At 64.3% G+C, this 14,538-nt stretch overlaps 1 protein-coding gene across 4 annotated transcripts in view; it reads right to left on the reverse strand.

The window, feature by feature from the left end:
• Window positions 1-14,538, reverse strand: part of CLCN2 (chloride voltage-gated channel 2) — a 50,915-nt gene that overhangs the window by 10,347 nt on the left and 26,030 nt on the right. For 3 of the 4 annotated variants that reach the window (XM_038416103.2, XM_043492058.1, XM_043492059.1), the window contains 15 exons: window positions 12,002-12,133; window positions 11,347-11,475; window positions 11,031-11,164; window positions 10,468-10,545; window positions 9,904-9,982; window positions 8,313-8,438; window positions 6,975-7,059; window positions 6,621-6,722; window positions 6,213-6,297; window positions 5,734-5,889; window positions 5,421-5,490; window positions 4,540-4,650; window positions 3,837-4,050; window positions 3,359-3,492; window positions 845-1,029 (listed from right to left, as the gene is read on the reverse strand). In XM_038416103.2, the coding sequence (XP_038272031.1) occupies window positions 845-1,029; window positions 3,359-3,492; window positions 3,837-4,050; window positions 4,540-4,650; window positions 5,421-5,490; window positions 5,734-5,889; window positions 6,213-6,297; window positions 6,621-6,722; window positions 6,975-7,059; window positions 8,313-8,438; window positions 9,904-9,982; window positions 10,468-10,545; window positions 11,031-11,164; window positions 11,347-11,475; window positions 12,002-12,133 (1,820 nt within the window). The remainder of the gene's footprint in view (window positions 1-844; window positions 1,030-3,358; window positions 3,493-3,836; window positions 4,051-4,539; window positions 4,651-5,420; window positions 5,491-5,733; window positions 5,890-6,212; window positions 6,298-6,620; window positions 6,723-6,974; window positions 7,060-8,312; window positions 8,439-9,903; window positions 9,983-10,467; window positions 10,546-11,030; window positions 11,165-11,346; window positions 11,476-12,001; window positions 12,134-14,538) is intronic. The other variant, XM_043492060.1, reaches the window with a different exon arrangement.

Below are 14,538 nucleotides of genomic sequence, written 5' to 3' on the forward strand. Positions count from 1 at the left end.
ACCCCATTAATTTCGGTCTCGAAGGGGGAAGAGATGTGATGAAGCAGGACTGTTCTTAATGTTTCCTCTGAATAGTGTGGGGGTGCCTCAGTTTCCCCTATGCAGTTCTTAAGTATCTAGGGGGTGGGATAAGGGTGTATGATCGTTGCAGAGCCCTAGAGGGCAGGTGTGTGCAGGGGTCTGGACACAGAGAATGGCCGACACCCTGTTTCCTGGCACCTGATGGCCTGGCCCTTCCCCCCTGCAAGGTGAGAGCTAAAGGGTTGGAGAACAAAGGAATCTGGTGACCTCCTGGCCCGGGAAAGGGACAAAGCCCAGAGGAGGAGGGGGTTGGAGAGAGTTTCAGTTTGGGGCTGGCTGGGACATGGAGTGAAGTGCAATGGAGTTGTCTGGCTCACTGCCCCCCAAAATGGACCCCGCTGAGGGGTCCTGTTCTCTGCACCTACAAGCTCTGTGTTAGACCATGTTCCTGACGTCTAATAAACCTTCTGTTTTATTGGCTGGCTGAGAGTCACGTCTAGCTGTGAAGTTGGGGGGCGGGACCCTCTGGCTTCCCCAGGACCCCGCCTGGGCGGACTCACGGTAGGAAGCGCACAGAGGGGCAGAGGATGCTGAATGCTCTGAGGTCAGACCCAGGAAGGTGGAAGTTGTGAGCTGTGTGTCCTGCAGACAGGCTGCTCCCAGAGAGGAGACTTCCCCAGAGTCCTGCCTGGCTGCGTAGGGAGCAGTTCCAGAGCATCGCCCAGGGGCTCCGTGACAGGGTGCAGCGGGCCCTGGGCATCCCATCGCCAGCCCAACCCCGGCAGTCGGGCGGGGGATCCCTGGGCTGCCCCCTGCCTCTCACCTGGAACTGCACTCCCGGGTTGGAGGCCCCGTGGTCGGCCTCGTCCTGGGGCTTCTCGACGACGCTGTTCCTCCCGGCCTGCACCTGCTCCTGCATGTACTGCAGGCGGCACTGGTAGCCTAGCTGGCTGCTCAGCAGCGCCGCCACCTGGGCCCGCTCGATGGAGCCCAGCAGGATCATGGACTCTGCAGGAGACCAGCCCCGAGGGGCCGCCAGCCCATCAGCTTAGGGCTCACAGCTGGGAGCAGCGTTAGCTTCCCCGGGGGCTAGATCCACCCCCTCCCCAGCCCCCAGGGTGGAGACCCAAACCTGAGCCCTCAGGAGAGTCGCCATGACTCCTTGCAGGAGGGCTCAGGCTGCCAGCCCATTGGCAGGGCTCAGGGAGGGGATGGGGGGAGGATGGGACAGGTGTGCCCTGCAGGGCTCCTGGCTCCCAAGCCTGTCCGTCCATCTGTCCACGGAGCAGCAGCTGAAAATGAAAAACCCAGCCCCACCCAGGCCGGAGGCACTGGGGTCCCCCTTCTCGGGCAGGGTGGGGTCTCTCTAAGAGCAGCTGCCATATGGGACAGAGCCTGCTTGGTCTTCCTGTTTCAGCACGAGGACGTGGGAGGCCCAGGGCTCTGAGCTTGGGGCTGGGAGACAGCAGGACTCCTGAGTCCTATTCCTGGCTCTGCCCCAGGCTTGCTGGTTGACCTTGCGCCAGTGCCTTCCCCTCTCTGGGCCTCAGTTTCCCCTATTGCAACCCAGGGATAACTGCTCTGGGGAAGGGGGCAAAGGTGCAGTGCCCAGAGAAGGGAAGGGACCATCAGGGTCTCCTACAGATGGGCCTGAACTCCCCGCTCTGTGCCCAGGTCTGTTCCCTGCCCACCAGTGTGCCTGCGGGATGCTGGGTCCAGGCTGATGAGTCTGGGACCCTTGGGTCTGCTTGCTCTGGAGCAGGGCATGGGACTCTGGGGCAAGCAGGAAGACCCCATGGTGCCGACAGGCAAGAACTGAGAGGTTCTGCTTCAGGCACCAGACCATGTGTGAGGAGTTGTGGGGTGAGACGAAGCGGGACTGTTCTTAATGTTTTCTCTGAATATTGTGGGGGTGCCTCAGTTTTCTCTCTGCAGTTCTTAAGTATCTAGGGGGTGGGATAAGGGTGTATGATCCTTGCAGAGCCCTAGAGGGCAGGTGTGTGCAGGGGTCTGGACACAGAGAATGGCCGACACCCTGTTTCCTGGTACCTGATGGCCTGGCCCTTCCCCCCTGCAAGGTGAGAGCTAAAGGGTTGGAGAACAAAGGAATAAGGTGCCCTCCTGGCCCAGGAAAGGGACAAAGCCCAGAGAAGGAGGGGGCTGGAGAAAGTTTCAGTTTGGGGCTGGCTGGGGATATGGAGTGAAGTGCAGCCGTGGTTGTCTGGCTCACTGCCCCCCAAAATGGACCCAGCTGAGGGGTCCTGTTCTCTGCACCTACAAGTTCTGTGTTAGACCATGTTCCTGTCGTCTAATAAACCTCTGTTTCTGGCTGGCTGAGAGTCCCGTCTGACTGCAGAGTTGGGGGGCAGGATCCTCTGGCTTCCCCAGAACCCCGCCTGGGCAGAGGGGCAGAGGATGCTGAATGCTCCGAGGTCAGACCCAGGAAGGTGGAAGCCATGTGAGCTGTAAGAAAAGGAGGACTTGTGGCACCTTAGAGACACCTTCATCGGATGCATTCGATGAAGTGAGCTGTAGCTCATGAAAGCTTATGCTAAAATAAATTTGTTAGTCTCTAAGGTGCCACAAGTCCTCCTTTTCTTTTTGTGAATACAGACTAACACAGCTGCTACTCTGAAACCTGTGTGAGCTGTGTGTCCTGCAGACAGGCTGCTCCCAGAGAGGAGACTTCCCCAGAGTCCTGACTGGCTTCGTCGGGAGCAGTTCCAGAGCATCGCCTGGGGACTCCATGACATGGGGTCTCAGCTAACAGAAGAGCCCTGAGCCCCACCCTCTGCAGAAAGGATGCCCATTCTCCTCCCCTTCCCCACTACTCCTGTTTATTTGCCATCTGGCTCTGAAGTGGGGTGAGGGAGGATCCACTGAAAGAGGCTGCACTGGCCTTCCTGTTTCCCCTAAACTTTACAGATTGCCATGGTAATGCAGCATCCTCTGTTGCCACGGCAATGGGCATGGCAGACAGGCAGAGGAGATAAATGTCAGAGTGGGCTGTCTTCTGGCACAGGGCCGGGCAGAAGCTCAGGATGATCTCAGTGCCCGGCCCTTCGCCAGGGAAACGGGCCCAGTGCCAGAGCACTGCTGAGCTGGGAATCTGCTGGGGAAGCCTGGGGGCGCTGGATGGGGAAGGGATCCCGATGGCCACTCTCCGGGCAGCCTGCTCTGCCCCGGAGGGCTGTGCTGGCCCAGGGGCTGGGCACACTAGGGTGGCACGGCCCAGAGTGAGCTGGGCACAGCCCAGGCTGGCCAGGGCATGAGATGCTCTGGACCCCCCCCCTTCCCGGCGGCGTCGCCTGCTTCCTATGCAGCCCCCACATCTCACCAGCCGACTCCACCAGCGCCAGGCTCTTCAGCTTGGTTTTGTACAGCACCTCCTGCAGGTCGCGGTACTTGCAGTTCAGGGTGATGTAACGCACGTCCCGCACCATGATGTCCTCCACCCGCACGTTGTACTTCCTGCGGAGAGCAAGGCACGGCCCTGAGCAGGGGGCGGGAGGGCTGCTGCCGAGCGCTCAGCCCTGCCGCGCGGGTCCTGTCCAAGCTACGCTCCCCCAGCACCTTGGGGGCAGGTGAGCGGCTCATCTGGATGTGAACAGGCTGGGTCACGGTCCCAGCAGTTCCCCAGGCCTGGGAACCACAGCGGCTGCTGCATGGTTTTAGTGCCCATCACCAGTGTGTCTAGGCACTGAGCAGAGCTCCTGGACTGGGTCCCCTGAGCTCCCGAAAGCTTTGGCCTTGAGAGGGGCTTCCTGCAGAGGCTCCAGCTGCCCCCGGGGAAGGGAGCCTGGGCAGGCACTTACTCCTGGTGCCCCCAGCCCAGCTCGGGCAGGTACGGCAGCTTCTTGATGCGGATGATGCTGTCATAGAGTGAGGGCTGCAGACTTTGGGCTACGGCGTTGGCCAGGATGACAGCGATCATTATGGGCAGGATGTGGGAGATCTGGCCCGTCAGCTCGAAGACGATCACGGCGGTGGAGACCGTGTGGGTCACGGCGCCAGAGAGCGCGGCTGCTCCTGTGCGTGGCAGAGAGCACCACAGTGAGACCCTGGCAGGGCTGGCATGGCCCTGAGCCAGACCCCACGGAGCTGCCCCACAGTGACGCCCCCCCAATGAGCCCCAGCCCCCCCAACAGCCCCAGGGAGGGGGACTAGTATGTGACTCCCATGGCACAGCCCCCCGCACACCCTCAGGGAGCCCTCAAGCTGCTCTGCCAACCCGTCTGCACCAGCCACCAGCCTCCTGCTGTCGCCTGCTCCCATCAGGGGCCAGAGGAGAACTGGACTCTGGCTCCCTGGTCCTGGCTCCCTGGGGACATCCCCCTCCGGGGAGGAGCCTAGACTCGTCTCTGTGGTCGTACAGATTTGGGTTCCCCTGAACAGCCTGGCTCACTCCAGGGGCTGGCAGGAGGGAGATGCACCTGCACCACGAGTAGGATCTTCGGGCGATCGGACTGGCTGGAGCCCATGACAGCCTCTCCTTGGCCGCGGAAATGTGGCGCTTACCTACCACGGCATAGCCCCCAGGCACGATGCGGTAGGTGTTGCTGTCGGCGTGGATGCCATCCGGGAACCAGGCTGCCATGCTCTCCCCTACCAGCCGGCCGAATGCCGCACCTGCCCAAGGAAACAGGGGTCAGAGGGGATCTGGAGGCAGCTTCAGGGAGGGGAGAAAATCAGTTGTATCCTGCTGCTTCTGGCACGGTCCCCATCCCTGTGGTGACACGGCTGCTCAGGGGGCAGTCGCTGCTCCGCCACAGGGCCCTGCCCAGGGCTGCCAGCTGCTGTGCCCTAGAGAGCCAGCTAAGCAGACATCCCAGCCCCTTAGTGCTGCTGGAGCAGTGGGAGCCGGAGCAGCACCATGAGAGGTGGCCCAAGGTGGCACTAGGGTCTGTACCCCCTATGGCTGTTCCCTGCCCCTTCCTTCCCTCCCTGGGTGGATGGGGCTCTGGAGTGAGGATGGTGCTGGCTGCATGCTCCTGGAGGGGCAGGGGAGGGATGCTGTGCCACCCAGTGCTGGTGAACACTGAGCCACCACCACTCAGACCAGGGCTGAGAGGTACCGAAACTCCTTCCCAAAGCCCTGAGCAGCTTGGCACTCCGGGAAAGGGCCTGCCCCAAGGGGCAACCCCCGGCATCAGGAGCCAATCACACTCACTGGGCACCAGCCACACCAGGGAGCTGCCACTGTTGCCAGAGGACAATGGCCAGCACAAGGGGACTGTGGGCAAACCAGCTCTCTCCTCTCTGCCTGGAGGGGCTGGTCAGTAGCTCGCGGAGGCGCTGCCCCTTTGGGAGCTGGGTGGCGTGGCTAGGGCTGCCCTGGGCTCTACACAGGCAGGCCGGCTCAGGGCAAGGCAGAGAGTGCCTCCGGGGCCGGTACTCACCAATGACAAAGACGGGCATGAAGGTGCCGCAGGGCACTGGGATGGTGGTGGCCAGGGCTGACATCCAGAACTAGGGGCAGAGACATGAGTCAGGGGTCATCCAGCCAGCCAGATCCTCCCCACACCCACCCAGCCAGGGCCAGGCCCATGCCCACCCAGACAACTCCCACCCATCCAGGGACCTGACCACACCCCAGCCAGGGTCACACCCATCCAGCCAGGGGCCCCTCCCACACCTCAGCCCTGGTGGGGGGAAGGGGAGGAGGAGAGGGGGTGTGAGCTGGGCAGCCCCAGCCCTGGGGCAACGACCCACCTTCATGAGGATGAAAACCACCAGGGTGACGAAGACGTTGGCGTGCGGGTGCTTCCAGGCCTCAGAGATGCCAAAGTACTCGAACTCCTCGGCCAGGCCCTGCTTGGCCCAGGTGCGGTTGTCAAACAGAGTCACCAGGGTGTCCTTCTGACTGAGCTGGGGAGAAGGACCGTGGCGGGCAGGGTGAACCCAGGGCAGTGCCTCCACCCCATCTCCCCACCCTCCCAAGGGTGCTCCCTGTCAGGGACCTTGTGGGGGCTGGGTGCCCTCCCCAGCCCAGCCCATCATAGCATCTGGCCCTCTGGCTGCTGGAGATCTGGGAGACATCAGGGCTGACATTACTGGAGCTTTGGCTCCAGATGCCAGGGTTCCGGGTTCAAGTCACAGCTGAGGCAAGCACAGAGCAGCAGATTCTCCAAATGAGTGCCAGTGATATCCACTGGGCAGGGCTGCCAGACTAGGGGAGGGGAGCAGGTTACCTGGCCGGCCATGAACTGTCCAAAGCCAGGCGGGAAGGTGAGCGTGGAGATGAGCAGAGTGACCAGCGCGGGGAAAAGCAGGCGCCTGCGTGGGAGCAACATACACGGCAAGTGATCCCACCGCACCCACCACAACTGGCCCCAGCCCTCAGGGAGGGACTAGCACCACCCTGCCCAGCAGCTCCCATGCCAGCAGCTGTTTCACAGGGAACCAAGGAGCCCAGCCAGCATGCAGCGCCCCACCCAGCTCAATCCCCTGCTTCCCAACCCCAACTCGCCCCAGTCTGGGTTCTCCCTCCACCTGCTCTCCAGCCAGCCCTGGTTCTGGGGGTACTGTACTCAGCACCCCCTGCTCTGGGATCAAAGGGCCCCTAGTCTCAGGGGAGGGAGCCAGCAGGCACCACTTACTTCTTCATCAGGAAACGGTTGATGGTCTTCTGCTTGCGCATGAACTGGACGATCTTGCGGTTGAGGTAGACAAAAAATGCCCCTCCGAAGCCGCTGGCAATCCTGGGGAGAGGGGCGTCCGAGTGAGCCACCACCAGGAAGCTACTGCTGGGATGGTCCTGTCAGGGATGTGGGTGGGGGCGGTACCGAGACACTGAGGATGCCCCCTGCCCCAGCACAAGGGGCCCAGAAAGAGGGGCGAGTCCCCTCATATATCCCTCCCCATCCCACCCAGGAAGTCTGATATCTCTCCCCCCCGCCCCGCAGCAATGCCCCCCTGAGTGGGGTTGGAGTGACAGAGGGCACTGGACTCACCCGATGACAGCGAAGGCGGGCAGCTCCTGCAGGTCGAAGGGGAAGTCCAGCCGGAAGCGGGTTTTGAACAGAGCTGTGATGGTCTCTGGGGGGGATGAGACACCACGGGGGGGAGCGTGTCACCTCGGGACCTCCAGGGAGGCCTAGCACCCGGATGCCCTGCTCCAATACTGGGCAGCTGCTCGCCACTCAGAGCACTGCGGCCCCTTGGGCCCATGCCATTAGGCTGGGCCTGGCTGGAGACCCCCATGGCCTTGTGTTGGACTCTGCTCCCCCGCAGCTCTGCCAGCGCCCTCAATCCCAACCCCCGACTACCCCAGCCCTGAGTTCCCCCCAACCCCCCAGCTCTGCAAGCGCCCCTCAATACCAACCCCCAACTACCCCAGCCCTGGGCTCCCTCCAACCCCCAGCTCTGCCAGCACCCCTCAATCCCAACCCCCGACTACCCCAGCCTGGGCTCCCCCCAGCTCTGCCAGCGCCCTCAATCCCAACCCCCGACTACCCCAGCCCTGGGCTCCCTCCAACCCCCAGCTCTGCCAGCACCCCTCAATCCCAACCCCCGACTACCCCAGCCCTGGGCTCCCCCCAGCTCTGCCAGCGCCCTCAATCCCAACCCCCGACTACCCCAGCCCTGAGCTCCCCCCAACCCCCCAGCTCTGCCAGCGCCCCTCAATCCCAACCCCCGACTACCCCAGCCCTGGGCTCCCCCCAGCTCTGCCAGCGCCCCTCAATCCCAACCTCCGACTACCCCAGCCCTGAGCTCCCCCCCAACCCCCAGCTCTGCAAGCGCCCCTCAATCCCAACCCCCGACTACCCCAGCCCTGGGCTCCCCCCAGTCTGCCAGCGCCCCTCAATCACAACCTCCGACTACCCCAGCCCTGAGCTCCCCCCCAACCCCCAGCTCTGCAAGCGCCCCTCAATACCAACCCCCAACTACCCCAGCCCTGGGCTCCCTCCAACCCCCAGCTCTGCCAGCACCCCTCAATCCCAACCCCCGACTACCCCAGCCCTGGGCTCCCCCCAGCTCTGCCAGTGCCCCTCAATCCCAACCTCCGACTACCCCAGCCCTGAGCTCCCCCCAACCCCCAGCTCTGCAAGCGCCCCTCAATACCAACCCCCGACTACCCCAGCCCTGGGCTCCCTCCAACCCCCAGCTCTGCCAGCGCCCCTCAATCCCAACCCCCGACTACCCCAGCCCTGGGCTCCCCCCAACCCCCAGCTCTGCCAGCGCCCCTCAATCCCGACCCACGACTACTCCAGCCCTGGGCTCCTGCCAGCAGGGCAGTAGCCGGTGCAGGCTGGAGGGGCTGGTTCCCTGTGGGGCTGGGTGGGCTGTACCTTCATCCTTGTTCCACACGGCAAGCACGCGGAAGATGAAGGCACTGAAGGTGGCGGCGAAAAAGCCCCGCCAATAATTGCGGACGGCGAAGAAGGTGGACGTGACCTCGATGCTGAAGAGTACGCCTGTGGGGGCAGAGGGGAGAGGAAGAAGCAGTGCCACCATGGCCCCTTGGCACACTGGGGGCTCCGCTCCATACAGCCCGCGGCCCCAAGACGGGCCTCCCTGCCTGCCCACGCACAGTCCACGCAGGGGCCAGCACAGGGGGCACCTGACCCAGACACACCTCCTGGGGCATCTCCACTTCCCCAGGCTTTACATTTGTGTGCCAAGGCCACTTGGGACCAGACTATAACCGCATGGGCAGCTCCTGGGGTTAGATGGGCACCTTGGGTCTGTGTGGTTAGCCCTGTATGGGCACGGTAGCAATTTGCAGATGGCTGGCCCTGAGGTGAGTATGGCAGCTGGGAGAGGGCCCCAAGCCACCCCCTGCCAGAGCCAAGTGGCCCCCTCTCCAGCCAGCTGGGCAGCCACCCCCAACAGTGAGTGGGTCTCACCTTGGAGGCACAGGGGAGTGGTGCGAGTGAGTGGGCAGTGTTGGGACATAAGCAGGGGCCAGCCCATCTCGGGAGAGAGGGGGCAAGGCACTGACAGTCCAGCTGAAGCAAGCAGGAGGGACAAGCATACACAGACGGATGGACAGAGGGGGACACTGCACAGCACGGAGGGAACAAGCAAAGAGTTAGCCAGGTCACCAACCTAGGAGCACAAAGCTGCGAGGGAGCCATGGGGCCGGAGCTGGGCCTCCCTGGAGCGCAGAGCGGAGGGGAAAGGAGGAGACATTACATCTTCTGGGGGGAGCGCCCTCCATGCAGTGGCCTCTGCCACCCCCGCCAAGGGCACAGAGCCTTGGGGACCCCTCTAGGCACCCAGGAGGCCAGTCCTTGCCTGTGTGTGTCTCCGGAGCCCAGGGTACCTGCAGCGTTGAGGAGGGGGGGTTCTGGGGGCTGTTGGGCTCTGTCTCCGGAGGCCTGTACAGACGGGGCTCGTGCCCTGGGGCCTGTGTGCCCGGGGCATGGGCAGGGCAGTCGGGGAGCGGCTTCCCTGCAGTTGGGGGGAAAGCGAGAGGCAACACAACGGCAGAGTGCGGGGGCGGGAGGGATCGGGGGCTAGTCCAGGCACAGCTGTGAGGAGAGAGGAAAGCGGGGGGCTGGGCCCAAAACCCTGCGTTCATCTGGCCTGCACCCCCCATAGCACCCACCTGTGTCCACATGCCCCGCCGCATGGCGAGCGTCAGGTGGGGACCCCAGCGACTTGGGGGGCAGAGGTTGTGGCCTGTCCAGTGTGGTGGCCAGCCAGGCCCAGGTGTGCAGGGCCTCCCCGGCTGTGTGGCTGTCCCCACTGGATCAGGGTCTTGGGGACACGAGGTGCAGAGGCCTGTGGGGGGGGGATGGGGCTCCCTGGCCAGGCACAGCTCCCATGCTGCCCTGCTGGAGGGCTGGGTTAGCTCAGAGCCGTGGGCAGCTCTGGGATCAGGCAGGGCAGGGGCAGGGGAGGGTCCAGCCCCACAGCCCGCATGGCCGGCCCTACCTCCGATGGGGGCAGCAAAGCAGCAGCCGACGCCCACGGCACAGGCAGCTGCCAGCATCTCAATATTGCGAGACTGGTTCTGCAAGAGAGAGCAGGAGACAATGGAGGGCAGCACCTGGACGGGAGCTCCCTGCGGGGACACGCCCCAGGCAGCCGTGCCCAGAGAGACCCTCCCGGGGCTCACCAGCTCCCCTGCCAGGGCCGGAGACACCCCCCGAGGGGCTCACCCGCTCCCCTGCCAGGGCTGGAGACACCCCCCGAGGGGCTCAGCTGCTCCCCTGCCAGGGCCGGAGACACCCCCTGAGGGGCTCACCCGCTCCCCTGCCAGGCCCAGAGCCACCCTCCCGCCCCACCCAGCCATGGCCAGAGAGACACCCCCCATGGGGCTAACGCTCTCCCTTGCCAGGGTCAGAGAGAACAAAACTCCTGCCCCCCAGCCCAAAGGTCCCTCCGCATGCCTGAGAGCCCCCACCTCCTGCCCAATAGACCTGCATTCCCAGCCCGGACCTGCCCCCGGTACCCGTTCGGTCAGCACCCGCAGGCCGCACAGCGTCGGCCTCTCACCTCGTAGATGCCTCCGAAGAGGGAGAGGAATTTGCTGAGCAAGGCGGCGCACATGCTGGCAATGTGGACAAAGGGCCCCTGTGGGAAGAGTGCCAGGGACCGATTACCACAGGCACCCAGCCTCAAAACAGGGAGCCTTGTGGGAAGACTCGCTCATGGGCAGAGCCGCCCACCCACCGCACCTGGCACACGCCCCCCTGGCAGCGCCAACCACCCACCACATCTGGTACATGCACTCTGGTAGTGTCGTCCACCCACCGCACTTGGCACATGCCCCTCTGGCAGCGCCAACCACCCACCACATCTGGTACATGCACCCTGGTAGGGCCGCCCGCCCACTGCACCTGGCACACGCCCCCCCGGCAGCACCAACCACCCACCACATCTGGTACATGCACCCTGGTAGTGCCACCTGCCCACCGCACCTGGCACCCCCCCCCAGCAGCGCCAACCATCCACCACAACTAATATATGCACCCTGATAGGGCCACTTGCCCACCGTACCTGGCATCCAGCTTGTGCCCCCTCCAGACACGGCCCAGTAACTCCTCTGCCCCTCTTACCTCCTTGCCCAGGGGCATCCCACTGCCCAGTGCACAGGTAAGGCCGATGACCTTGGCCACGAAGGTTTTGAGGGTGAGATACTCCTTCAGCACCACACCCCGGAGAATGGTCTTCATCTCGGGGATGCCAGAGCCTGGGGAAGGGGATGGGTGAGCACCCAGAGAGAGGGTCTGTACCCTTTTGGGGGGGAAGGGGAGATCCAGGTTCAGCCCCCCACCCCCAGGCCGGAGAGCTGGGCACAGGAGGGGTGATTCCCCCGGGTGTGGCCTCGCAGCGCGGGCTGGGGGATCCCAAGGGGCAGGGGCTGGCTCCTACCCACGGCCTGCGGGGCCAGGATCTGGGTGAAGCCGGCTGAGAAGGTGATGAGCACCATGGGGTAGGTGACCCAGGCCATGTACTGCAGGAAGATGTTGGTGTCCAGGCCCCCGTACATCCACTTCTGGGCTGCGAAGAGATGGGGGGGAGTCAATGAGGGGGCTTGCTGGGATCAGGGTCACTGGCTCCCCAGAGGGACTGAGCCCGGCCCAACCCAGGGGAGGGAGGGCACAGATGGGGCCCCACTTAGGGTGACAGGGCCCCATCCAGAGGGGCCAAATGCTTCCACTGCCGGGAGCCTCTGCTCAAGGTAGCCACCACGTCACGGGACTGAGCCCAAACCCACGGAGAGAGACAGCACCCCTGGGCAACAGCTTGCCTGGCCATGCCTTGGACCCATCCCCTGCCTGGTTGACACCTTCCCAGCTCCACATCTGAGCCCAGCCCCCTGGCTGACAGGGTACCCAGCCCCACACCTGGGCCCAGCCCCCTGGTTGACAGGGTACCCAGCCCCACACCTGGGCCCAGCCCCCTGGTTGACAGAGTACCCAACCCCACACCTGGGCAATCCTGGCTGTGCCCTCAGGGTGCCAAGCGGACCAGCTGCCTGGCTCAGGATGTGGGCACAGAGGCGAGTGGCCCCGGCCCCCCTCACCTTGCAGGCAGGTGACTATGGCGAAGTCCATGGCCCAGCTCACCAGCGCCATGACCAGCCCCAGCAGGACGAGGAAGATCCAGTCTTCGCCCACCTTGGAGATGAGGAACTTCTGGCATCGCACGGTGCAGACTGTGGGGAGAGCGCGGGAGCTGAGCATGGAGGGGGAAAGCCCCCCCCGCCCAGCCCCTGGGAGCAAGATTAACCCACCCCCGTAACCTGTCTCCCACACAGCCACGGGGATGGGCACGGCTCAGACGCATAGAGAATCCGCACAGAGTCTTTTTGCAGCGATCCAAGCTCTCCAGCAATGGGCCACTGGGGCACCGGGGGGAGGGGGAAGGGGAAATTGGGGGCTGGGGGAGCGTCCGGGACCCAGGTGGCCAGGTGGGCTGGGACATGGCCCCGGCAGACCCTTGGGACTTAGCGCAGCCTGGGTATCTGCACCGAGCTCTGTGTCAGCTCCTCAGGACAGGGCATAGGGGATGGGCAGAGCCAGCCTGTGCCCGCTCCGGCTATTCGCCCTGGCTCCTGCCCTGGCCACAGGGACCTCACAGGCTGGGCTCAAGCCTCTGCTGCTCGGGGAGAGATGGGGCTTGGAGGAGAGAAGTCAGAGCAATCGGGCACAGGGCCAAACTCCAGGAGAAGGGACACCCTCGGGTAGGGCTGGCCAGGGGTCCAGGGGTCCAGGAGGGTGCTGAGCCTGACGGACCCAAGGGAGGGAGGAGCCGGCTCAACGCTCCCTGAGGACCCCAGCTGCCTTTGCATGTGTCAGCTCCTAGGAAAGGCATGGGGGAGCCCAGTGAGGGTGGGGCTGTGCCCCCCGGGGTGCCCTGAGCTCAGGGGGCACAGACAGAACTGGCTCCAGGGCAGCGAGCCAACAGGCAGCTTGTGTTAACTCATCTGCTCTCGCCCAGACCTCAGCAGTGCTGGGCAGAGCAGTCCAGCCCCATACCCCCAGCTGGGGAGAGAGACAGGGAAGGGCCCATCCCCAGGGCTCTGCCTGGCCAGGGAACCTGGCACAGGATGGCGGAGAGGAGCACTCAGCAGGCTGGTCACCTGGGGCCCACCCACCCACGACTGACACTGCCCCAGCCCAGAGTGCCCCTCAGCCAGGAACGCATGGGCACAGAGCTGGGAAGTTGCTGGGCAAATGGTCCTCCCACCCCACAGCTCTGCCAATGCCCCTCAGTCCTGACCCACAGCCCCCTGCTATTCCAGCCCTGGGCTCCCCACCCACAGCTCCGCCAATGTCCCTCAGTCCCAACCTAAGTTCCCCCTAAGCTACGTGGCCGCGCAGAAGGCTATCGAGGGCCACGCAGGCAGGGAGAGGCACCTCTCTCCTGGTCCCAGCCTTGGAGTTGCTGCAGCTGGGGAGAGGCGCCTTTCCCCCGGCCATGGCTGCTGCAACAAGAGAGGGCTGGGGGCAGTCCTCTCTCCCTGCCGCGGCCCCAGGGCAGCTTGCACTCCAAAGCCCTCGTTTCTGGCCCCATCCCAGAGCCGCCCCCACCCGCCCCGGAGCCCTCACCCCCTGCACCCCAACCCTCTGCCCCAACCCTGATCCCCCTCTTGCACCCCAAACCCCTCATCTCTGGCCCTACCCCAGAGCCCACACCCCCAGGCCAGAGCCATCACCCCTGCACACCCCAACCCTCTGTCCAGCCCTGAGCCCCCTCCCACACTCCGAACCCCTCGGCGCCACCCCCGCCACACATCACCTCCATATTGGTGCACATAACAAAAGTCATTCCGCACATGGATATAAAAACTTAAGGGAACCTTGGTCCCAGCCCACAGCCCCCACTGCTATCCCAGCTCTGGGCTCCTCCCATAGCTCTGCTGGTGCCCCTCAATCCTGACCTACAGCCCCCACTGCTATCCTAGCTCTGGGCTCCCCTGACCCATAGCTCTGCTGGTGCCCCTCAATCCTGACCTACAGCCCCCACTGCTATCCCAGCTCTGGGCTCCCCTGACCCATAGCTCTGCTGGTGCCCCTCAACCCTGACTTACAGCCCCCACTGCTATCCCAACTCTGGGCTCCCCTGACCCACAGATCTGCCGGTGCCCCTCAATCCTGACCCACATCCCCCGCTGCTATCCCAGCCCTGGGCTCCCCTGACCCATAGCTCTGCCGGTGCCCCTCAATCCTGATCCACATCCCCCGCTGCTATCCCAGCCCTGGTCTCCCCTGACCCATAGCTCTGCCGGTGCCCCTCAATCCTGATCCACATCCCCCGCTGCTATCCCAGCCCTGGTCTCCCCCCATAGCTCTGCCGGTGGTACTCAATCCTGACCCACATCCCCCGCTGCTATCCCAGCTCTGGGCTCCCCTGACCCATAGCTCTGCCGGTGCCCCTCAATCCTGATCCACATCCCCCGCTGCTATCCCAGCCCTAGTCTCCCCCCATAGCACTACCGGTGGCCCTCAATCCTGACCCACATCCCCCGCTGCTATCCCAGCTCTGGGCTCCCCTGACCCATAGCTCTGCTGGTGCCCCTCAATCCTGACCTACAGCCCCCACTGCTATCCCAGCCCT

This window comes from Dermochelys coriacea, chromosome 9 (assembly GCF_009764565.3).
Source record: "Dermochelys coriacea isolate rDerCor1 chromosome 9, rDerCor1.pri.v4, whole genome shotgun sequence".
Taxonomy (NCBI): Eukaryota; Metazoa; Chordata; order Testudines; family Dermochelyidae; genus Dermochelys; species Dermochelys coriacea.